The sequence below is a fragment of the Leiobunum rupestre genome, chromosome 2 (assembly GCF_980474605.1).
Source record: "Leiobunum rupestre chromosome 2, qqLeiRupe1.1.hap1, whole genome shotgun sequence".
NCBI lineage: Eukaryota > Metazoa > Arthropoda > Arachnida > Opiliones > Sclerosomatidae > Leiobunum > Leiobunum rupestre.
This window is the reverse complement of record NC_143385.1, coordinates 63,167,694-63,193,150: the sequence shown is the minus strand read 5'-3', so window position 1 is coordinate 63,193,150 and position 25,457 is coordinate 63,167,694. Positions and strand designations below refer to the sequence as shown.

The following is a 25,457-nucleotide window of genomic DNA, read 5'->3' as shown; positions in this document are numbered from 1 at the left end:
AAGTTCGCCATGTGCATAATACGTTTCGCATTACGCTAAATGTACCTGTAATGTGTCGAAAACGAATTCCTTCTGGCAATAGCGGCACGCTGCGAGTCGTTTATTACAATCGTTTAGTCGATGATTGCTTAGAAATCTTCTTTGGAATTTGGCCCCACATTTATTTTCGCAGTAAATTGGTTCGTATTGGCAGCTACCGATATGCCCCTGTGAAAAAATGTAACAGTTAGTGACGTAACAAATATGCTTAATTTATACAACGGCTCTCGCTGCTACCAAAACCGTTCTCGAAATTAAAATTGGCTTATTGGTCCCAAAGATATGAATAGAAACGCAAATTTCGGCAAAGGCCTAAACCGAGGCCTAATGACCGTTTTTAGGTTTTAGCCATATTTCTAGAGAACCAATCGGTCAATTTTAATTTGGAAAACGGTTTTTTAATTAGCATTTGTAGGAGCGTGATATAACTCTATTTTACAGAGCTCTGTTAGGTTTGGTCACTGTGTCTTACCTCTAACATTTCCCCCGAAAAGTCCCTTCCGCAGTATTCGCACTGAGCCCTTCGTTTCGGGCACGTGAAAGTGAGGTGGTCTTCCATTAGTACTCTGGGAATCATGGCTGCGCAGTGATTTGTGCATGGAATGGCGTCGTATTTGCATGCGTTTAAATGTGCCTGTAATAATTAATGATTGCGTTAGGCTTGTAACTGTATTAGTTTAGTATAGTCTATTTCAACTTACTTGTAGTTTGCGTAGCTCGTCTATCCATTTACAACCTTCTTTGTAGTGAATGCAATAGACTAGGGAACCCATGACGGCGGTTTCTACTTCGGGATCAGGGTACACCTATAAATAATTGGTCAAATGTTTAATATTAACTTTACATATATATCTCTGATATTAATAAGATGATATACATTTTCTAAAAATATTGCTTAGCAAAGATAAATATTTCTTAATAAAAAAATATATCGCTAGGAAAATTGAAATAAATATTTCTTAATAACACAAATATTGCTTAGCAAAGGTGTCAAAATTTTACTAAAATATTGCTTAGCAAAGATATCTAAATATTGCTTAGGAAAATATAATTTTTTTGGAAAAATATCGCTCAGCAAAGGTATAAAAATTTGGGAAAATATTGCTTGGAAAAGGTGTAAATTTTTTTCGAAAATATTGCTTAGCAAAGGTTTAAAAGTTTTGGGAAAATATGGCTTAGCAAAGATAGCGCAAAGCTTTTAAAAAAATTCTTAAAAAAGCCAGCAAAATAGATTATAAATATTTTATTTAAAAAATAGAATTTAAAAAAACCCATTTTTAGCAAACATTTTCTCCGGAAAATTTAAAGGGTGTGGCAAGTTTTCTTAGCCAAATTCTTTACCAATTAGTAACAACACGAAAAGGAAGAGATACCAGCATAAAATTTTAAAACTTTCAATGCTATAAAAACCCCCTCGAGTACAAGTGCTCTATAAAATTCCGATTTTATTTGATACTAGAGAGAGCTCATTATAAAACAATATATCTTCGGCAAGGTCGTTCGTTATGTAGGTCGGCAAAAATACCGAACTACAGTACCGGTTTTTATTGTTAATCCGTTTCAAATTCATTCGGGAAAACCATAATTAAATACATTTTAAAACCGTGAATTATCCCTCTTGGTGGGAGATAAAACTTTTAAAAATTCCGTTTTTAATGTCGGCAGGTGATGTTTTCGGAATTAAAAAAAAATATTATCTCGTTCGAAGTTGATTTATCGTTATGGAGCAACGGGCCGAAATTTTTATTTATTTGAGTTTTTTTTGGGCTGGTGGGACAAATATTTGTAAACTTCTATTTAAGAGTAGTTTACAGAATGGTCGAAGCTGATGTTATAACTTAGTACATAACTAACTACACGAGGTCAATTTCTTGAGATAATTAAAATTGAAGTCGTTTTTGGGATCTCATTCATAGAAACTCAATCGGTTTGGGATCTGATAAATAGAAACTCAATCGGTTTGGGATCTGATTCATAAAAACTCAATCGGTTTGGGATCTGATTCATAAAAACTCAATCGGTTTGGGATCTGATTCTGTTTTGGATCTTTTTAAATAGAAAATGATTCAGTGTTTGGGATCTGATAAATAGAAACCATAATTTATGGATCTGATAAATAGAAACCATAATTTATGGATCTGATAAATATAAACCATAATTTATGGATCTGATAAATAGAAACCATAATTTATGGATCTGATAAATAGAAACATTCAGTTTTGGAATCTGATAAATAGTAACAATCATTTTTGGATCTGATCAATATAAACTGATTCATTTTTGGATCTGAGAAATAGAAAGTAAATCATTTTGGCATCTGTAAAATATAAACTGATTCAGTTATGGGATCAGATAAATATAAACTGATTCGGTTTGGGATCTGATAAAAGCTGATGTATGCAGTTTTGGGATCTGATTAATAGAGACTGATTCGGCTTTGGGATCTGATTAATATAAATTAAATCATTTTTGGAGCTGAGAAATACAAACTGGGTCAGTTTTTGGGATATAATAATTAAAACTAAAAATGTTTTAAGGATCTGATAATTTAAAATTAAGTCAGTTTTGTGATCTCATAATTAAAATCTAAATCAATTTTTGAATAAAAATGTATTCATTTTTCTAATCCTGTAATTAATAAATTAAATAAGTCGATTTTTAATTAGAAAAAAATAAAAATAACCCAAACACTTTTAAAATTTGAATTTCTAAAATGTAAGTCTGATAGTACGTGCGATTACGGTCGACCTTTGAAATAAAACCAACGACAGCCGGTACCTCCAAATCTAACCTAATTCAAAAACCTGCAAAACCAAAATTAATAATAGATAATTGGCAAACCGACAGGGTGGGAGGTGGTTAAAGTACCCCTAGAAATCATCCCCCGCAACACACTGCTTGAAACACCTCGTCACCTCCCCAAAAAGGAAAAACCATCGAATGAGGCCAAAAACTTCAAATTCAATCCTACATCCTCAATTTTGAAAAGACAGAAGAACGCGCGCCAGACACGTGTGCCTTTTCGCTAAAAGTAACAAACCCCCGAAAACACCGCAACGTATCTAAATGTCTGTTAACCTTTCGACCTGCGGGATTCCCCCGTGCTTTATCGGGAACCGCCCAGGACCCGACATGACTCGCCTCCCCGGGGCAAGCCTCGAAAATCGAAATCCTGTTACGACGAAAATCAGACAAGATTTATCTCACTCTAAACATCGAAAATGTTTTGGAATGCCAAATACCACGTTTTGACCCGTGTTTTTATATATATATATACCCCCCCCTCACTTTTAGGGTATTCATATTTTGGCCCTATTCTAGAACACGAATTTTAATTGGACGATTTACTTGCTTTAAATTGTACGTCTTTATTTATAAATATGCGAAATTGCGTCTCAAAGTATTAACATAAGTAACTGAATAACAATAAGTATGATAAGATACGCGAATAGGTAATGAAAAGGGACCAAAAAGCTAAACCCTAAAGCATATTTTATCACTCTTTGCAATGCAGTCCATTGGTGGTTCTTATTCACTTAACAATAATAGGGGGCTCTGTGCTCAGAATTAAACTTTCCTCTGAAAATCAGTTCGGTGATATTTTGTTCTAATTGGCGTACTTATTTTATTTACGTTACTTATGCCAAAGCCAACTTATGGTTATTAAGTTACTTATGCTAAAACCAACTGATTGTTATTATGTTATTTATGCTAAAACCAACTTAGGGTTATTATGTTACTTATGCTAAAACCAAATTATGGTTATTATGTTACTTATGCTAAAACCAACTGATTGTTATTATGTTATTTATGCTAAAACCAACTTAGGGTATTATGTTACTTATGCTAAAACCAAATTATTGTTATTATGTTACTTATGCTAAAACCAAATTATTGTTATTATGTTACTTATGCTGAAACCAACTAATTGTTATTATGTTACTTATGCTAAAACCAACTTATTGTTGTGTTGCTTATGCTAAAACCAACATTGTTATGTTACATAGGCTAAAACCAACTAATTGTTGTTATGTTACTTATGCTAAAACCAACTAATTGTTATTATGTTACTTATGCTAAAACCAACTAATTGTTATTATGTTACTTATGCTAAAACTAACCTAAAACCAACTTATGGTTATTATGTTACTTATGCTAAAACCATCTTATTGTTATTATGTTACTTATGCTAAAACCAAAATATTGTTATTGTGTCACTTATGCTAAAACCAACATATTGTTGTGTTACTTATGCTAAAACCAACATATTGTTGTGTTACTTATGCTAAAACCAACATATTGTTGTGTTACTTATGCTAAAACCAACATTTTACATAGGCTAAAACCAACTAATTGTTATTATGTTACTTATGCTAAAACTAACCTAAAACCAACTTATGGTTATTATGTTACTTATGCTAAAACCATCTTATTGTTATTATGTTACTTTTGCTAAAACCAAAATATTGTTATTCTGTTACCTATGCTAAAACCAATAACAAATAAAAACGTGACGTACCTTGGCGTAATCCAACGGTAAATTATCCTCCGGACAAGTGAAGATGCCTTCGCTGCAAAAGATTTAAAAAAAAAACATAATTTAATACCAAATTAAGAAATTTCACCCACAATGTGGCTTTAATTTTATGATGAAAGCAGGAAGCTATTTTCTCGCGAAATTGCAACCCGCAGGTGGACAAAAATCCTTGTGAAATGTCCCTCCCCTGGGTTACGATTGTGTGGGCCAGATAATGATGCTGAGTCGGTAATATTTTTCCAAACAGATCTCGGCGCAACACCCCGGTGATGTGACAAAGCAAACTATAGGCGATATTTGCGTGATCTACCTACGAAAGGTCGTTATTCGTTAACAATTGCCTGCCAAATTACTTTGGCTGGGGCCCCGACAAGTATTTTATGAGATGGTTACCGCCTCTTTGAGGTGTTTGCGTAATACAATTGCCGTAGGATTGAATTCAAAATTAAATTTGGGATGGTATCTGTTTTGTCAAGGAAAATATTGTTTTGCTGCGTTTTTTTTGGCTCGATTGTTACTTTCCGTGATTTTTAATACGAATTTATTTCTTGACTAAAACAGGGTTCGTACACAACCTAGAAAAGTCAGGGAATTTTAAAATGTTTTCAAAAGGCCAGGGAAAAGTCAGGGAATTTTAAAATGTTTTCAAAAGGCCAGGGAAAAGTCAGGGAATTTTAAAATGTTTTCAAAGGGCCAGGGAAAAGTCAGGGAATTTTAAAATGTTTCCAAAGGGTCAGGGAAAAGTCAGGGAATTTTAAAATGTTTCCAAAGGGTCAGGGAAAAGTCAGGGAATTTTAAAATGTTTCCAAAGGGTCAGGGAAAAGTCAGGGAATTTTAAAATGTTTCCAAAGGGTCAGGGAAAAGTCAGGGAATTTTAAAATGTTTCCAAAGGGTCAGGGAAAAGTCACGGAATTTTAAAATGTTTTCAAAAGGCCAGTGAATTTTAAAATGTTTTCAAAGGGCCAGGGAAAAGTCAGGGAATTTTAAAATGTTTCCAAAGGGTCAGGGAAAAGTCAGGGAATTTTAAAATGTTTCCAAAGGGTCAGGGAAAAGTCACGGAATTTTAAAATGTTTTCAAAAGGCCAGTGAATTTTAAAATGTTTTCAAAGGGCCAGGGAAAAGTCAGGGAATTTTAAAATGTTTCCAAAGGGACAGGGAAAAGTCAGGGAATTTTAAAATGTTTTCAAAGGGCCAGGGAAAAGTCAGGGAATTTTAAAATGTTTCCAAAGGGTCAGGGAAAAGTCAGGGAATTTTAAAATGTTTCCAAAGGGTCAGGGAAAAGTCAGGGAATTTTAAAATGTTTTCAAAGGGTCAGGGAAAAGTCACGGAATTTTAAAATGTTTTCAAAAGGCCAGTGAATTTTAAAATGTTTTCAAAGGGCCAGGGAAAAGTCAGGGAATTTTAAAATGTTTCCAAAGGGACAGGGAAAAGTCAGGGAATTTTAAAATGTTTTCAAAGGGCCAGGGAAAAGTCAGGGAATTTTAAAATGTTTCCAAAGGGTCAGGGAAAAGTCAGGGAATTTTAAAATGTTTCCAAAGGGTCAGGGAAAAGTCACGGAATTTTAAAATGTTTTCAAAAGGCCAGTGAATTTTAAAATGTTTTCAAAGGGCCAGGGAAAAGTCAGGGAATTTTAAAATGTTTCCAAAGGGACAGGGAATTTTAAAATGTTTTCAAAGGGCCAGGGAAAAGTCAGGGAATTTTAAAATGTTTTCAAAAGGCCAGTGAATTTTAAAATGTTTTCAAAGGGCCAGGGAAAAGTCAGGGAATTTTAAAATGTTTCCAAAGGGACAGGGAAAAGTCAGGGAATTTTAAAATGTTTTCAAAAGGGTCAGGGAATTTTAAAATGTTTTCAAAAGTTCAGGGAATTTTAAAATGTTTCCAAAGGGTCAGGGAAAAGTCAGGGATTTGAAAATGACTCCAAAATGTCAGGGAAAAGTAAAGGAATTTAAAAATGGTCCCCAAAAGTAAGGGAATTTTAAAATGACCCCAAAAAAATTCAGGCAAATAAATTTTTGAAAGAAAATATTTTTCAAGATTTTTACCTCAAACCATTTATTCTACAAAAATGGTCAGGGAAAATTTGGCAATTTGGTGAGGGAAAACCTGGTAATGTACAAAATGCGTACGGGAAACGCGTAGGAGTGCAGGCCTTAGCTTATATTGTGTAGAGACTGTTTATCGTACATGTTATCCCTTCGCGTTTTATATAAAAGGCTTAACCTCTTTATTTTCAAAATGTTAAATTTTAAACATTATTTTTACATATTGACTGAAAGCATATAAAGGGTTATTAATTTATTTTCAATAAAATACATTTAATTTAAATCACATTTTTATTGGAGTTAATTACTATTGATTTTTTATTTAAGTTAATTTCTATTGATTTTTTATTTAAGTTAATTTCTATTGATTTTTTGTAAGTTAATTTTCATTGATTTTTTTAATATTTTATGACTCTTTTTGTAAGGAAAATTTAATGATAATCTGCAATTTAATGTAAACCAAAATTAAATTAATCCGAATTTATTTAATATTTGTAATTATTTGGCTCGAAATTTTCAATGCAACAGCAATAATTTTGCATACGTTTTTAATACATAAATTGAAGTATAATAGGCGATTTAAATCAATGATTTTTTAAATCGTTTGTTTTAATTTGCGATTTAATTCAGACAACCTTGATCCAAGACAAATAAATGAAACACTCATACTAACAATTGTAAGTAAATTGAAGATAAATATTCATTTTAATTAATTTCCATATAATGAGCTTACTGTTGGAACATGAGCTAAAAATTTAAAAATTATTTCATTATAAATTTTAAACTTTAGCTAGGATATAGTTGAATTTACGAGTACGTTAAATAATTTCATTATAAGTTTTAAATTTTAACCTAGAATTTATTAGTCTTGAATATTTGTAAATCTCAAGCTTTATAGCTTAGAAACCTCATTGAAGGTTCATTTTCAACCGGATATAAAACAATTAAATTATTGATTACGTTTTCATTATTAATTAGTTTAAGACCCTGAATTTAGGTCTCTGAAGATTTTTCCTAACGCCTTTTGAAACTAGCAAAATTTTGTCTCGTAATTTCATTTAATTGTTAATTTTTTCAAAATCAGCCTAAACCTGCTTCAAGCTAATAATAAGATAAAGTAATACTTATGATAATGATAATGATTTACTTCTGCTGTAATATAGTAGAAAATAATTTCTTTGAAACTGCCCCAATATGTAACAAAAATCTAAAAATAAAGAAAATTTATTCGTCTAGGAATTCCAAAAACGTGTACTCGATTCTCAGGCGAAAACGGGCGAGTTTAGACCATCTTGTAGTATCTTTCAATCCTACTAGATGGCATTAGTTTCTCTATACCGATTTTTTCCAACAAGAATCCTCTTAGTCAAGGTTCAAAAACTATTTCATTTCAATCGAAATTTTTATTTTATTGATTTTTAAAAATTTTAGTCGTGATTTTATTAACAAAATTGATTAAAAATTCGAAATTAGTTTTAATTAAATGTAATTTATCTCGCTCGAAATAAATAAATACATTAATTATAATCACAGAAATATATAATATAAACATAATAATATAATAAACATAATGTAAATATAGAATAGAATAGAAATATTGTTTATTTATATAATATCAAGAATAAATAAATAAATACATTCTTGATAATATATAAATAATATAATATAAACAATGTAAATATAATAATATAAACATAATGTAAATATAATAATATAAACATAATGTAAATATAATATAATAAGCATAATGTAAATATAATAATATAAACATAATGTAAATATAATATAATAAGCATAATGTAAATATAATATTATAAACATAATGTAAATATAATACAATATAATAAATAATAAATATATAATATAACATAATAATATAAATATTAACATAATATAACAAACATAATAATATAAATATTAACATAATATAACAAACATAGAAATATAATATAAACATAATATAAATATTAACATAATATAACATAAACAGAAATATAATATAAATATAATATAAACATAATATAATATAATATAAACATAATATAATATAAATATAATATAAACGTAATATAATATAATAGGTGTTTCAAATCAATGTATTCTTTAAAATATCCTTTGATTTAAATCACTGCTTTAAATTAGACAACTTCGCCTTTGGCGATTCGGACCAAGATTGAAATACGTAAGTGACACGAAACTAAATATTTTTCCGAGCGTACGGACGGACAGACAGACGGGATGAACCCATAAATATAAATTTCCTTCCGAAAACTCTTTTTCCAAACGTTGTGTGTAGGTGATCCAGTTTTTAATTTCATTAGATTCATTGCGATGGAGGTTTTTTGGGATAATTTCGCAGCGGCGAAGTTTTTTTGATGTCATAACTTTGGCATTTTTTGGGTTTCGTTTCGAGAATGAATTTCAAATTTCTACCCACTCCGAGTAACTTTAATTCGCAAAATATTTTTACTTAAAATCAATCTTTCGAAAAAAGATCGTGATTCGATATTTAAGCTAAAAAGGGTTTCTACAGGTGTTTTTTGCCGAAAGAATGTTGGAATTTCTCCGTGGGAATTTGCATCCAATTTTAGGGACTTTTTCGTGTACGGCCAATTTGCTTCACGCGATATCGAAGTTGACCGTATCGATTTGGTCGATAATTCATTGAAATTTAAAATGATTTCGTGCTTGCCAATAAATTTCATCGTTAGTATTTTCATTTTTAATATTTACTTTTTTAAATTTAATTGTCCATAATTTATCGATTTTATTTAACCCTCATGACCTCGAAATAATTCATAAAATTTAATCGCAATATCTTCGTTAGACTATTTTGTGGAAATTTGACCAATAAAAATTAAATTTAATCGTAATAATTATGACCAATAAATGAAGTCTAATAGTTATATATTTTTATCTATAAATGAAGTTTAATAGTTATATTTTTTATCAATAAATGAGGTTTAATAGTTATTTTTACCAATAAATGTAGTTTAATCGTAATATTTTCAACCAATAAAAATTAATTATTTCATATTTATATTTTCGACCAATAAAATAAAATTTAATATTTATATTTTCAACCAATAAAAATTTAATATTTATATTTTCGACCAATAAAAAAATTTAATATTTATATTTTCGACCAATAAAATAAAAATTAATATTTATATTTTCGACCAATAAAATAAAAATTAATATTTATATTTATATTTTCGACCAATAAAATAAAATTTAATATTTATATTTTCGACCAATAAAATAAAAATTAATATTTATATTTTCGACCAATAAAATAAAAATTAATATTTATATTTATATTTTCGACCAATAAAATAATATTTAATAGTTATATTTTCGGCCAATAAATATAAAATTTCATCGTAATCACATCGTTAGGCTTATTTTGTCATTTCATAATTATAAATTTTCGTCCTCGTGTAAAACGTGAATGTCGATAATTTATTGAATTTATTTAAAAGTAATAACTAAAATGTAATCGTAATATTTTGGTGAGGCGTAGGACTAGCGTCGTGAGAAAGTAGTCCCAGATTAAATTTTCAAGATTAAAAATGGGCTCCGGGCGACATCTGGGGGAGAGTTCCATATATTGTTAACTTTCGACGTAATTTTCCCAGCCCAACGCTTCAAAGTTCAACCCTAGTTAACCTCGTAGCGACGTCGGACTTAGCCAGAAGGTGAAGTTTTCGTCTTTTTAGCCTTCGCTCTCGCTCCCAGTTAACCCTCGTCTATTAGGAGTTCATTCATAACGCTATTAACTCTGATATCGGCAACCAGTTTAACCCTGGTCTTTTCGCCCTGGGCCATTCGGCACCGAGAAAGTTTCGGAAGAAATCTTTACCTTATAAAGGTCCTTGTTTAACTTGTATTTTTTTTTTTTTGGTTTCACGTATGGGTCCTGACTTGTTTTAGTTACGTAATGCGATTGATTTTTGAGGTAATCTCGCTTTTTTTAGTTTCGTTGCGTTTACAGTACTTCTGGTTTGCCGTAATTAAGTTTCTATTAATTGTATTTCTGGTTTTTGACTAATTACGTATTAAATCATTTCATTTATGGTTATTAAAATGATGTTTTTTAATTGTTCTAAAGAATTTTGAATGTTATATAAAGAGTATGCTATGTTTTTTTAAAGACCCGTTAGTGCTCCTTTAAGCTTAAAGGGATAGTGTCATTTTTTAGTTTTCACAATATATTTTGTCGTGTTACAGTACGTTAATTACGTATTAAATTATTGATTCCTGGTTATTCTAATTACGTTTTTAATTGTTTTAAAGAAGTTTGAATGTTATATAAAGTGTATTTTTAAAGGCCCGTTACTGCTCCTTTAAGCTTAAAGGGATAGTGTCACTTTTTATTTTTCTGAATTTATTAATTTTTTATTATTTTAAAGGGTAAATAATGTGAATGTTATATAATTCTTTTCTTATTTACCCGTTACTGTCCCTTTAAGCTTAAAGGGATGGTGTAATTTTATATTTAATGTTTCTTTTATTTTTTTGCGTTACCCTACTTCTAGTTTTGAAGTATTAAATTATTTGATTCCTGGTTATTTTTAATTGTTTTAAATCTTAAATAGTGTGAATGTTCTATTAAGTTTATGCTGTTGTTTTTTTTATTTACCCGTTACAGCTCCTTTAAGCTAAATATTTAATTTGCAAACTTTACTAAATATAGACTTTTTAAATGATAATAATTAAACATTTTTAATGAATTCTAATATTTAGTGCCTCTAGTGAGAGACAAGAACCTAAAACTAAAAGTTAATTACTATTTTATATTTACATTTTTAAAAACTAATTTTATATTTATTTGCTTATTTATTTATGGATATTAAATTATTTTGACTTATAATGACCAAAACGAAAAGGTTTTTATCAAATATAACATTTTTAAAACTCAATTATTTAAAAAAACATATTTTTTAAATTTCAAAACGAATTTCAAACTTGATTAATATAAATAATACTAATTGAAATAGAAATGGCAAAATACGAGTTACTCTTATTGAAAAACGTTTTTTCAACTTAATAAGGGTAATTACAAAATGGTTTTTAAAAAAAATTATTTTAAATTTTAAAAACTAATTTTAAATTTATCTAAATTATACTAATTGAAATAGAAATGAAGAAATACTATTTAACCTTTGAAATTCAAATTTCAAATTCAGCCCGTTCAATTACACTCGGGTGTATAGTAAGTTCCAACAGAGAAGCACTGGTTCAAGGGGCAACCCAAATCAAATACAATAAGAAACAATATCAGGGTTGCCACGGTACCTGGGAAACCTGGAATTCCTGGAAAAGTCAGGGAATTTGAATAAGGGTAAAAAAATCAGGGAAAAGTCAGGGAATTTTAAAAATTAGTCTAAAAATCAGGGAAATCTCGGGGAATTTAATTTTGGTTGCAAATAGGAAACTTTTTCTAAAATATAGGTTAGAAAAATACAAAATCTTGGCACAAAAGAAGTCAGGGAAAATCTCCGGAGATGGTCAGGGAAAACCTGGAAAAGTCAGAGAATTTTATTGTGAAAAAACTGTGGCAACCCTAAATACATGACCGCTGCTTGACAATTAATTAAGCCAAAAAAAACCTAATTAAAATTATCTCAAAACTCGGTGCACTTCTAACGAAATCTAATAAAACTGTATCCAACATTTTATCTGAATCGATTAATCAAATTAGGATGTCTGTGGTTCTTAAGATTCGCGAAATCAAAGTACTATAAAGTCACAGAAAAAACACAGCGATAGTATCCGTTTTATACGTGAGAGTCAGAGAGCAAGATTATATTAATAATTATGAAATTCTATATTTTGTGAGAACCAAACGCTCGGAACTAAAAAGAATAAAAAAAAATAATGCCGTGATAAAACCCACCCGGTTCCGGGCCAAACTTTCTAACTAGATAAACGCTTGAATAAACAAGAGGAATTTTGCCAAATTTTGGGGGCCTGAAATCAACCTAAAATCAAACCGAGGCTTAAAGCTATACCTCGGTTTAAACGCCACTGTCAAGATATACCGTCCATCGCGTTATATCATTAGACTTATGACAATCTTAGGTGTCAGCGGGTATTGGGGCTGGGTATGAGAAAACTTCGCGTCGTTTTCGCGCTGTAACACCGCCGGGACCTTGAAACGCGTCTCCCAGCGCCCCCTAGCGCCAAGCGGGGGAAATAAAATAGCTTGATGGATCAAGGAGCCTTAATTAGCCTTTTGCCGTGGCGAGTTTCAACAGGAAATGTGTAAAAGACGTATTGCAACGAGGAAAAAAAAGATATTTTGGAGGACTCTAAACAAAAGACACATTTTCTTGTGGGAAATATTTGTGTTCGATGGCATTTTTATCGACATTGGAATGACCATATCCTGTGTGAATTTAGTCTTAGGAATTTCTTAGCAGAAGGGTGACTAAGACTTGGTTACTAATTGTTACTATGGAAACCTAGCATTATTTAGTGTCTAGTTAGCAGGACCGTAGCTAGAGAAAATGGCGCCAGGGGCGAGCTCCAATTTTGGCGCCCCCTAATATAATAATATGGAGCAATTTTGGCGCCCCTATACCCTATCGCAAGCACGGCGGCCGCCCCGGCCGCCCAGCCCTAGCTACGGCCCTGCTAATTAGTACAGTCAGATATGAAGATTGATTCCAAAATGATTTGTAAAACTATATTAATATTTGGATTTAGTATTTAAAAGAATTTAACACTCACAAGGAGACTACCCGAGGTGGTTATCACCGATTTTGTTGAAACTCGGGGGTTAGGTAGACCTTATGGTAGTATGAAAATTGCCAAAGGGAAAAGTTGCAATGGGCTTTAGTTTTCCCATGGCAACCGAAAATGTTTTTGATCTCTCAAAACCAAATCTCCATTTAAAAAAGCATGGGATTTTATCGGTTTCACAGGGTACTTACTTACTTAAAAAATTTGAAAACATTTTATTTTCAAAACATACCCAAAAAGATTAATTTGACCTATTTTGGGTAAAATTGATCAATGATTTTGGCTAAAATTGATCAATTTTGGTTAAATTTTTACAAAATTTGGGTAACCTAAAAAATCCCATGCTTTTTTAAATGGAGAGGTCAAAAACATTTTGGGTTGCCATAGAAAAGCTAAAGCCCATTGCAACTTTTCCCTTTGCGAATTTTCATACTACCATAAGGTCTACCTAACCCCCGAGTTTCAACAAAATCGGTGATAACCACCTCGGGTAGTCTCCTTGTCAGTATAGGTCTTCGTTTTTATCTTTTGAAAGATTTTAATGAGTTCCTTTTAATTGTCGGTCCAATTTTTGACTTTGTTCTTAGACAACACTTAATTACCTAGAAATCTTTCTAAAATTCACCAAATTCTAGTCCCATATTTTGACTGTTGGTGTTCTTAGACAACACTTAATTATCTAGAAATATTTCTCAATTTCAACACATTCTAGTGCCATATTTGGACTATGTTTGGTGTTCTTAGACAACACTTAATTACCCAGAAACCTTTCTCAATTTCACCAAAATCAGTGGTTCATATTTTGACTTTGTTTGGTGTTCTTAGACACTTAATTATCTGGAAATCCTTTCTAAAATTCACCAAATTATAGTCCCATATTTTGACTGTTGGTGTTCTTAGACAACACTTAATTATCTAGAAATACTTCTCAATTTCAACACATTCTAGTGCCATATTTGGACTCTGTTTGGTGTTCTTAGACAACACTTAATTACCCAGCAACCTTACTCAATTTCACCAAAATCAGTGGTTCATATTTTGACTCTGTTTGGTGTTCTTAGACACTTAATTATCTGGAAATCCTTTCTAAAATTCACCAAATTCTAGTCCCATATTTTGACTTACTAAGCGTTATAAGAAAACACTTAATTAACCGACCACTTTCCGATTTTAATTCAATTCAGGTTGAAAATTTTGTTCCTATATAAAATATAGTTTCGACTTATTAATTCTGGTGGTCATGGAGACACAGTAAGCGAAAACACTACAGCACTTTCCAATTTCTCGAGTTGTTTACCTCTTTTGAGGTCTCCTAGACATTAAAATAATTATAATCAACAGTTAAAAAAATAAGTTACGTAATTACGAATTCGTTCTCGCAAAATTCGTTTAGGTATCAATTTAATGTTTCACTAATTTGTTGGAATTTGCCGGTTCAGCTGCCGCGACCATACATACGGTCCATACCACTTCCCTATAAACATTGTGCCTATAAGCATTCCAAATTTCCAAAATATTACATCATAAAATAGTTAAGGAAAAAACGTTTGAAAATAATTATAGCTTAAATACCAGCTCGACATTATTGGGGATAAAAACATTTCAACCTCCTTTTTTCATATCTGAAAGTTTTATCTGACAAAACCCACTCAAAACTATCAAGAAATTCTTAAATTGAATTTTCAAAAAATTTACAATCGTTCGATCTCGAACTAAACACAGCTGCTGAAATGCGGTGTGCCTGAAAGTTCATTTCGGCAAAGTACGAACGCCCCCGTTTGGGGAGATACTAAACGGCGCAGCTGTCACATTAAGGACCGTACGTTAACTGGAAGTATAATCGAAGTTGGGGGAACGGGTAAAGTTAACGCTAGTTAAATGTCGCGTGATAGAGAGGCGAATAGAAGGTTTGGGTGACAAGAACATTATGCAGTTCACTTGATAGTATAGTTTTAAGTTATTGAGGGGGTAAAGCCTGAATGGTAGAATTAATATTCTACTGTCAACAAATTCTTATTTTCTTGATACACAAAGCCAGTAAATTATAACCGTTTTCATTTGGTTATTGTGATAGCTTGTGACCTCTTCCTTTGGGGTTGTGGGAAAAATTAACTGTCGTAACTCTATACAGTTGGAAAAATATTAACTAGATTAAATACTTTTCGTTTATGTCAAGTGTTGATGTAATTGATGGTATTTTATGTTTTGAAAGGGGTCACTTATGGGTTTGTACAGTATGTGTGTCCAAAAATACAACTTAATTTATAACGAAATTGAAGGTTATTTTTTTTTACATAAATCTACGACAAAATGAATCTTTTAAAATTCTTATTGTATTTTGCTTATTTCTCATTAGTTTTGGCAGGTTTACGACCCATAGACAATCTTTTGAGGAACCGTACTGCATAATTTCACCATTTCCTGATGTTAGTACCGCGATTGTTCCCAAGGTGGCGTTACTATCGAAATAATTCGCTTCCCCATTGTTGAAATAATATTTCTTTTAATTTTTTTTCTCTCAAGTACAATGGCCGACAAATTTTTGACTTTCATTATTAGATTATTCAACCATAATTTAACACTATACAATCAAAAAAATTACCTCCAATTTTCTATTTATCTCGTTTCGGCCCCTGACGAAAATTTTCACGACCGAGGCTTACCAGAAAAAAATCACTCATGCCTGAAATTTTTCCACCAAAATTGCGACCATATGAAAGTAATTTAAAAATTTTGTCTTAACTCCTTGACTCCAAAATTATAACCTGTTTATACATTTTTAAAGGTACTTTTAATACTGTAATGGTTTTAAGCGTCCCCTTTTAAAAAACCTTACGTCATTGATTCGTTGCCATAGAAACTGGTTGTTAAACAAATATCACAAAAACTGAAAAGGTTGAACTTTACAGAGCTTTCGAAATATCATTAATTTATGTTTTATGATAATCTATTACAGTTAAGTCGTCTGCTACATTAAAATCGTCTTCCAATACGAATTTGATTTTTCTGTCGTCTGCTAATGATTTTATATTGTTTACAAAATAGTCGCAAAATTTATCGCAACTCTACAAACTATCGTCGGCTAAGTATTGGTTTCAAAAATATCTTAATATTCAACTTGGGGACGTACACTAGTTTTACGCGCCTAAAAAAAATAAATTATGAAAGGCGTTAGTGGAAACCAAATTTAAAGGGAATTTAACCTGAGGTATTTGGTGTGCAACACCAACGTTTGCAGCTCAAGTCGCTCTTGCCCCTGGCTTTAAAAATGTTTGGCCAAAGAATATAAAGCTTTATATTCTCTGGTTTGGCGCCACTGTACTGGGAAATTTGAAAAAATTGGAGTGATCTTCCATTAAGATTGCTTTGCCGGTTATATTTCCTTTAACACCTAATCAAAGATACTATAGAACTACTTACCCTAGATTCCAATTCTGAGAGCTTTCTGATTGACGGTTTTGTAACGAAGCGTTTACCCACTTCCGGCGCGTGACCTCCGAAAAATCATCCTCCATCGGTCGCTGTACCGTCCAATCATGGCCAACTTTGATGACGCGCTGTTCGTTGGCCGTGTTCTTATCTATAGTTGGTTACCATGGTAACTATGGAGCTAATTCTTTCTAAGTTCCGGCGGGAAGTGGGTAAACGCGAAGCAGTTATTTCGAATCTAGGGTACGAGGTTTATATTATCTTTGGCCTAATACAATTTTTTTGCTTCGATAAAAAAATGTCCGTTAGTCTTAATTTTTCACGACGACGCAAAAAATAACCGTTAGTCCTAGTACAATTATTTGCGTCGATACATAAAATGTCCTTTAGGCCTAATATATAATACAATTTTTGGTGACGAAGCCAAATATATCCGTTAGACCTAACACATTTTGGTGGGTTGTTTGCCCTTAACTATCCCTTATTTCTGGCACCGATTAAGCCCTAGCGGCAAGGGCTAAATAAAAAGTAGCCAATTTCGTCTGCTATGATAGGAATTTCGATAGGTGGCGCGACCGTTGCGTCTAAAATATTGAATATGGACGGTGGAAACGAAATGGCGGGTGGCTCCATTCGAAGACGCGTTAAATTTTAAGACTGTAAAAGGCACTCACGACATATTCCCGTAAATATTTACTATTAAATCTATTGATTTATTGGTTTATAATGCTTTAAGTTTATTTTTTTCAAAGATGTGGTTAAATTTCGTTCGGTTACACACCTTTTTCCTAAAATCACAAAAGGCATGGGGTAATAAAATTAAATAAAAATGTGTTTTCTTCTCATTTCTAAACAAATGATTACAAACCATTCTGCATTATGAAAATACAGGTATTTATCTATATTCTGCTAAATTTTACCAAATGTTACGTAATAATCCAATAAAGGACGTGTAAATTATACCTCCACTAGGCCAATAAAAAACTAAGAAGTAATGAAGTAAAGTTCGGGAATTATTTATTAAGCCTTTGAGATTTTTATTTCAAGACGCGAAAACCTAGATTCCGTTTGGTGGCGCTACTGAAACGTTTGGTTGCGATTATTATATTTTAATGACAATACAGCGTTTTCGGAATTTAACCAATATCGTTTTAAACTTTTCTAAAACCTGTATGAAACTGAAAGTAACGCGTGTCTATAGCATCGATAACAATATTAATATTATTTAAACAATCGAAAAACATTTTATTATTTCCACGGTTTCAACGGTTGAATGATTCCTAGCTCGAAAAAATACAGGAATAATAAAATACCTCATTACCTCTTTCTCGAGTTTAGTAGTTTTGTCCGAGAAAACAATCCGAAGGAAAAAGGTGCTTTTAAGAATTAAGAGCCGAGTCCTAAGCCTAACCTATATATTTTTTTTCAAATACCGGTTAGCCCCCTTAGCTCAAGCGTTACCAAAATATTACAACGAGCCAAATTATGGAAAATATAAAAAAAAAATCCCTATCTAATAAATTAATTTTATTTTCTACGAATTTGAATTCTTAGAAAGAGGCCGTGTTTGGACGGGTGCCGGGCCTTGGCCCTATCGTGGGTGCCGGCGCAAGGCCTCATGTCAAGCGGAACCGAAATTTTGCGTCGCCGGGTCTCGAGATTACAGTTAACAAAATAAGAGATAAAGAAATACTTTTAATTTTTGCGTTTATCTAACGGTTTCTCGTTTAAAAATGCTTCTATTGTTTTAAGATACGGGGAGATTTGGTTATGTTTCCAGTGTGTGTTTTTTGTCAGGGATAAAATGTCTTTGTATATGGTTTACGTCAAATTTTAGGACATGCTTTTTGTCAATTTAGACTTGGAACTAATTATTGCAAGGACGTTTCGGTTACACTGAATTTTCCTAGCAGAGGCGCGAGAGATTTATTTCTAACATAACACTAAATTGCGCATGTACAAAGTTCAGGGTTGTTTTTAATATGCAAATATTGGGCATTTTGAGTTAGAAAATGTATTTTGCATTTTGTGGGTTTCATATGTGGAAAAACATTTTCAAAATGTTTTTACTCTGGTACAATCATCGCAGCTCTTGTAGATAAAGTTCGTCTGCTATTTACTTCCAAGTAATCATAGATGACGATACTCTGTTACTCACTTACTCGGAAACAAATATATATAAATTTGAACAAATTTCGAATCGTCTTGTACATTAACTTAATAAACCTAAGAGGAATTTTTCCGAAAATGAATTTTTCGAGTTACCTGTTTTTTGGAAATATGGTAGCGAACACGTTAATTTAAATTAATTTTTAGTCAAAACGAATTTTTCGAGTTAGATGGCACTTGTATCAATTGGTACGAAATTCAGAAATGACCTTAGTTCGTACGCGGGTTGTGGGGTCCCGCGAATTGGCCAGAAATCTCACTTAAAATTAAAATTTATTTATGCGTTCGAAAATGTAGTTCAGAAACGATCAGTACTAACCAAAAATGTAATTTTCAACCAAGTCGGGCTTAATTTAAAAAAGTATGTAGATCTTAAGTCGGAAATTGCCCAAAAACACTAAAATGGGCAAATGCCCCACTTCCGTTGTATCTTTGTACCTCTAACCCTGCGAGCATTTTTACGAACCTTGCCTCTAACCTAGGAGCAACAAAAACAGATTAAATAAAAATTGGTGCCCTACCAAAGAACCAATTAGATACCGTGTGATTTTGATTAGTGTTTAGGGGGCGGGGCTTACTGTTTGAGCGTGAGGGGATTGCATGAGCAACGCTCAAATCGTTTCAATATTACTTTTTCGATCTCGTAAAAGAGACGCGTTCTTTCACCGGTAGAGGGATGGGATACAGCGTTTGCACGTTTTTTTAGTAGTGTTTTTGACCTGAGTTTGAGTGTTTGACTTGGATTTGACATTTAATTTTGTTAAAATATTTCCCATAGCTTTATTAAAAATGGTTATATATTTATTCCAAATGGAAATCATCAACCCCTATTTTCCTTCCAACCCGCGAAGTACCCCCTTATTTCGTTAGAGTATACGCCCATCGACGGTAGCGACATCCAGGGGCGAATTATTTTAAACCCTTAGTATCGAGGAAAAAATATACATTTCGCAATGTCATTAATATTAATTATTTAAAAGCAGCTATTTCTAAACCCTTCGCTAGAACGGCTGATATTTTTCAAAACAGGTTATATATAAAATAGTTTTGATAGAGTAGCATCGGAAACTGCGGTGCTTTTTTCGGTAGCCATTAAAAACTTCGGCGCGTGGCGGTCGCGTGTCGCCAGGCGGCGCAGGTGGTGCCCCTTCCGTAACACCGCATCTGCGAGTCAGGAATTTAAGCGCCTTTTGTACCGTAGTAGAGGGATCTGCTTCTTGTTAGAAATCCATTTTTTGCGTCCTAACCGAGGATAAACAGATGGCTTAGGCTTAGCGTCTTCGGGGGACGGGGCTGCCACACTGTATGTCGTCGATCTTAAAAAGTGGGAAGTTAGAGGGGAAAATCAAGCCTTGGTTTGACTTAGGAGACGAAATGGGGGGGCTATTACAATACCTAAGCCTTTTCATTGTTATTCATTTTTACAATGCAGTCTAGAAGCGGGGTGTTATGGGGACGTCTGCTACGATGAATGAGATGTCGAGAAGAACGTCCTTCGATATAACAGACGGATAGCGAAAGTCCCCTATTTTATTAGCTGTTGTTCGATAAATTTATTCTTTATGTCCACCGCATTTTCGCGCCAATTTTTCCCGCCTTTTTAAACGAATATCCTAAATATAGATGACGTTTCGAACAAAAGAAAACTTTGGAATTTTCTATTGTAAAGCAGTCAATTTCCAAAGGCATAATTTGAGGTTATAGTTTAACCCAAAGTAATGAGCGCAAGTAAAATTTTTAACGTTACATAATTTAGATTAAATGATTTTAGTGACGCTAAATAATTTATAATGTTCAAAATTATCAGGATATAAATAATTTTAAGAGGGCTAGATTAAATTTAATCAGGATGAACTAAATTTTAATTTTTTAATAACTATTTAATCATTACATTACTTCAATAACTATTTAATCGTTACATTATTTTAATAACTATATAATCGTTACACAATTATTTAATCATTACATTATTTTAATAACTATTTAATCATTACATTATTTTAATAACTATTTAATCGTTACATTATTTTAATAACTATATAATCGTTACACAATTATTTAATCATTACATTATTTTAATAACTATTTAATCGTTACATTATTTTAATAACTATTTAATCGTTACATTATTTCAATAACTATTTAATCGTTACATTATTTTAATAACTATTTAATCGTTACATAATTATTTGATCATTACATTATTTTAATAACTATTTAATCGTTACATTACTTTAATAACTATTTAATCGTTACATTATTTCAATAACTATTTAATCATTACAATAGTTCAATAACTATTTAATCGTTACATTATTTTAATAACTATTTAATCGTTACATTATTTCAATAACTATTTAATCATTACAATAGTTCAATAACTATTTAATCATTACATTATTTCAATAAATATTTAATCATTACATTATTTCAATAACTATTTAATTGTTACATTATTTCAATAACTATTTAATTGTTACATTATTTCAATAACTATTTAATCGTTACATTACTTTAATAACTATTTAATCGTTACATTATTTCAATAACTATTTAATCGTTACATTATTTCAATAACTATTTAATCGTTACATTACTTTAATAACTATTTAATCGTTACATTATTTCAATAACTATTTAATCGTTACATTATTTCAATAACTATTTAATAATTACATTATTTCAATAGACGCTATTTAGATACATTATTACGTCACTGAAATTGTTGTAATTAATTTGCTTTAAAGCTATAATTCTTTAAAACAGCACTACATCTAAAACTTTTTTTAATTTTACAATAAACTTCGTAGTTGAACTAAGATCGAACAAAATCACTATTTTGAAATGTAATAATAAGTTTATTTATAGTTTGGCTAAGATTAAAGTGTAGTATCCCATTACCCACTACGTCCCATAGTTCGTTAATCGTAGATAAAATTAATTTCTAATTCTTAATTTATGTTTGTTAAAACGGAAACTTGGTAATATCCGTTCAGGTGCGTTTGACGTCACATTGTGACTAAGTCTTCGGATTATTTAGGAAGGTGTTAAAGTTTATGATCAACAACTGCTACAAAGGAAACTCTGCAGCTATCCTCATTCGTGGCATACTAATTTCAAGTTAATGCTCGTAATTAATTCACCACATTATATCTAATTTTGTTCTTTGGCGTCTGCCTATTTATCATATACTAAGATATAATGACCTCATTACTATACGTAATTTGTATTCAGCTATATTATTGTTCTAGTGATAATGCCCACAGTTAAAAGTTTTTTTTTTGAGAGTGAGATTTTGTTTGGTGTTAAAAGATTGAATATTTGATTAATTAACAGTATAACTAGTTTTGGGGAATTTAAAAAAAACTGGTTTTTAATTAGTAGTTCTTTAAATCTTTTGGTTTTAACGGGTTTTGATTAGTAATTAAACTGTTTGAATTTGAATGAATCCTATTAAGGTTAATTTGTTTTAAAAAGTTTAATTTGAAATTAATAATTGTTTGGTTTTGCTGGTATGACTTTGTTTAAACTCAAAGTATTATTTTTTATAATTTTATTTTTGTCTTTATTTTGCTATGATTTCAGTAAATTACGAAAAACATTTTGACCTTTTCTGGTTAGTAAATCAGGGTTGTACCAAGTCAGGAAATTTGAAGTGACGGCCACGGAATTTTTTAAATTGGTTAAAAGTCAGGGAATTTAAAATTATCTTGAAAATGTATAAACACTTTAGAAGTTATAAATTTGGTTATTTTTAGTTCCTTAAATTAGTTTTAATTAAATGTTTTTAGTTAAAACATCACATCAAAAGTAACGTAATAACAATAAGTATGACACTTTTAAGTTTTTGTTTTAATGCCAATTTCCTGAGCAAATGTTTGTTCGACAAGCTGCGATTTGGACTTGCACTCAAACTGATTAGTATGATATCGTCTTTGACAGTAGTATATTTCGACATAGGCATATTTAGGCACTATGGGGGCTCTGTGCTGAGAACTTCAAATAGATTGCGCAATAGCTCTGAAAATCAGTTCGGTGATAATTTTTAATAATTGACATATCCTTATTGTTATTATGTTACTTATGATAACATTTATAACAAAATATAAGGTGAATTAAATTTATAAACTTCTAATAAAAGTAATAAATAAAGTTATAAATCTTGCACTTTTTAGGGTTAAAAATAGTTTTTATCTAAATATATGGTCAAGGGAAATTACGAAAAGTTTGGGAATTTAAATCTGAAAATATTGTGCTTTACATTAACTTTAATTGTTGCTACAATCATAAAGACTAGCTGCGTTACATTTTGCGCGTATAATTTGATAATAATAATAATAATAATCAGCTATTCTAATACCCAAGACACCACCAGCCTAAGTTATCAAGCGACTTTTAAAGCCATTAATTCAGGTGGCCGGGTTACAATGCATGATATCGTGCATGACATTCTCAAAGTGTCAAAGTTTATAAAAACCCTTAACCCTTAACGCCTCTCGTGCAAGAAGCAAACAAAATTACAACATACCCAAAAAAATGTCGACAGAATTCCCCCAAATCTTTGCGTCAGTCGGGCCTTCGTTTATCCTTTCGCGACGATATCAAAACCCAAACTGAATCAGCCATCGCAGTGATCGGACCATCATCTCCATCACCTCTAAACCCCCCCAACCTTTTTTTATAGAGCGACCCCCCAACGAGACATCTGTGTAACCCCCGATGGCACGCGCCGCGAGTTAGACTAGACGCGTTTTTCCGAAGAACAGCTGCTTTCCGCTTGAAGTGAGCTAAATGGCTCGCCGCGAAGCCTCGTTGTAAACCTTATACAAATGATACCAGTCTGGCGGGACCCCCATCTTGGGGTCAGGGGGTGGCGAAGAGGGCTTTTTGTCGCGTTTCCCGCCAACCCAGATCGAGAATGCATTTCTTTCTACTGTTGGGAGAATGACTTAGAATAACTCCTGCGATCCTCCTCACGCTCTAACAGTAAGCTCCGCCCCCTGAACACAAATCATTGGTTCCCTAATACCTTTTTCCATTTGACTGCTCGAGAGCGCTCTGATCAACATTATATGTTCCAGTTGCGTGCTCGGATTTATTCCGATCAAGTTTCGCGTGTTCCATTTGCGTGCTCGGATTTATTCCGATCAAGTTTCACGTGTTCAATTTGCGTGCTCGGATTTATTCCCAACAAGTTTCGCGTGTTCCAGTTGCGTGCTCGGATTTGTTCCGAACAAGTTTCGTGTGTTCAATTTACGTGCTCGGATTTATTCCGATCAAGTTTCACGTGTTCAATTTGCGTGCTCGGATTTATTCCGATCAAGTTTCACGTGTTCAATTTGCGTGCTCGGATTTATTCCGATCAAGTTTCACGTGTTCAATTTGCGTGCTCGGATTTATTCCGATCAAGTTTCACGTGTTCAATTTACGTGCTCGGATTTATTCCGATCAAGTTTCACGTGTTCAATTTGCGTGCTCGGATTTATTCCGATCAAGTTTCACGTGTTCAATTTGCGTGCTCGGATTTATTCCGATCAAGTTTCACGTGTTCAATTTACGTGCTCGGATTTATTCCGATCAAGTTTCACGTGTTCAATTTGCGTGCTCGGATTTATTCCCAACAAGTTTCGCGTGTTCCAGTTGCGTGCTCGGATTTGTTCCGAACAAGTTTCGTGTGTTCAATTTACGTGCTCGGATTTATTCCGATCAAGTTTCACGTGTTCAATTTGCGTGCTCGGATTTATTCCCAACAAGTTTCGCGTGTTCCAGTTGCGTGCTCGGATTTGTTCCGAACAAGTTTCGTGTGTTCAATTTACGTGCTCGGATTTATTCCGATCACGTTTCACGTGTTCAATTTACGTGCTCGGATTTATTCCGATCAAGTTTCACGTTTTCCATTTGCGTGCAAGGATTTGTTCTGATCAAGTTTCACGTGTTCAATTTGCGTGCTCGGATTTATTCCGAACAAGTTTCGTGTGTTCCAGTTGCGTACTCAGATTTATTCTGATCAAGTTTCAAGTGTTCCATTTGCGTGCAAGGATTTGTTCCGAACAAGTTTTGTGTGTTCCATTTCAGCTCTCAAGTACTCAGAGATCGCCCGAAACCGATCTGCCGATTTCGACAGATCATTGGATCGAGATCGAAATCGGAGCAAATTTTTGCGTGTTCCTTTTAGATTTTTTGTCAAAATGGCAGACCAAGACGCGAAAATTCAAATTACTAGCAGAACTACACAAAAAAGCGCGGGGATAAGGTAATTCAATGTTCCATTTGCGGTTTTACTCTAGTCGATTGGGGCGAGCTCTAGGGCGTCAGAGACAAATTCGGAGCGAATCTCGAGCAATCAAATGGAAAACGCTGTTAGACTGACGTCTTCTAACGCGATTGAAGCGCCTTCCGGTGACGTTTTTTCTAACTCCCTTCCCCATGAACCGTCTGGAGATAGTCATTCTCCCCAAATATAAATATATCCATTCTTGCCAAGAGTTTATACG

At 32.3% G+C, this 25,457-nt stretch overlaps 1 protein-coding gene across 1 annotated transcript in view; it reads right to left on the bottom strand.

Annotated features, from left to right (window-relative positions):
- The window catches only part of LOC149958700 (TNF receptor-associated factor 4-like), a 32,810-nt gene that overhangs the window by 1,551 nt on the left and 5,802 nt on the right, over positions 1-25,457 (bottom strand). The window contains exons 3-6 of the mRNA XM_090167241.1: positions 4,559-4,610; positions 741-845; positions 512-673; positions 46-207 (exon numbers count right to left, since the gene is read on the bottom strand). Of these exons, the coding sequence (XP_090023367.1) occupies positions 46-207; positions 512-673; positions 741-845; positions 4,559-4,610 (481 nt within the window). The remainder of the gene's footprint in view (positions 1-45; positions 208-511; positions 674-740; positions 846-4,558; positions 4,611-25,457) is intronic.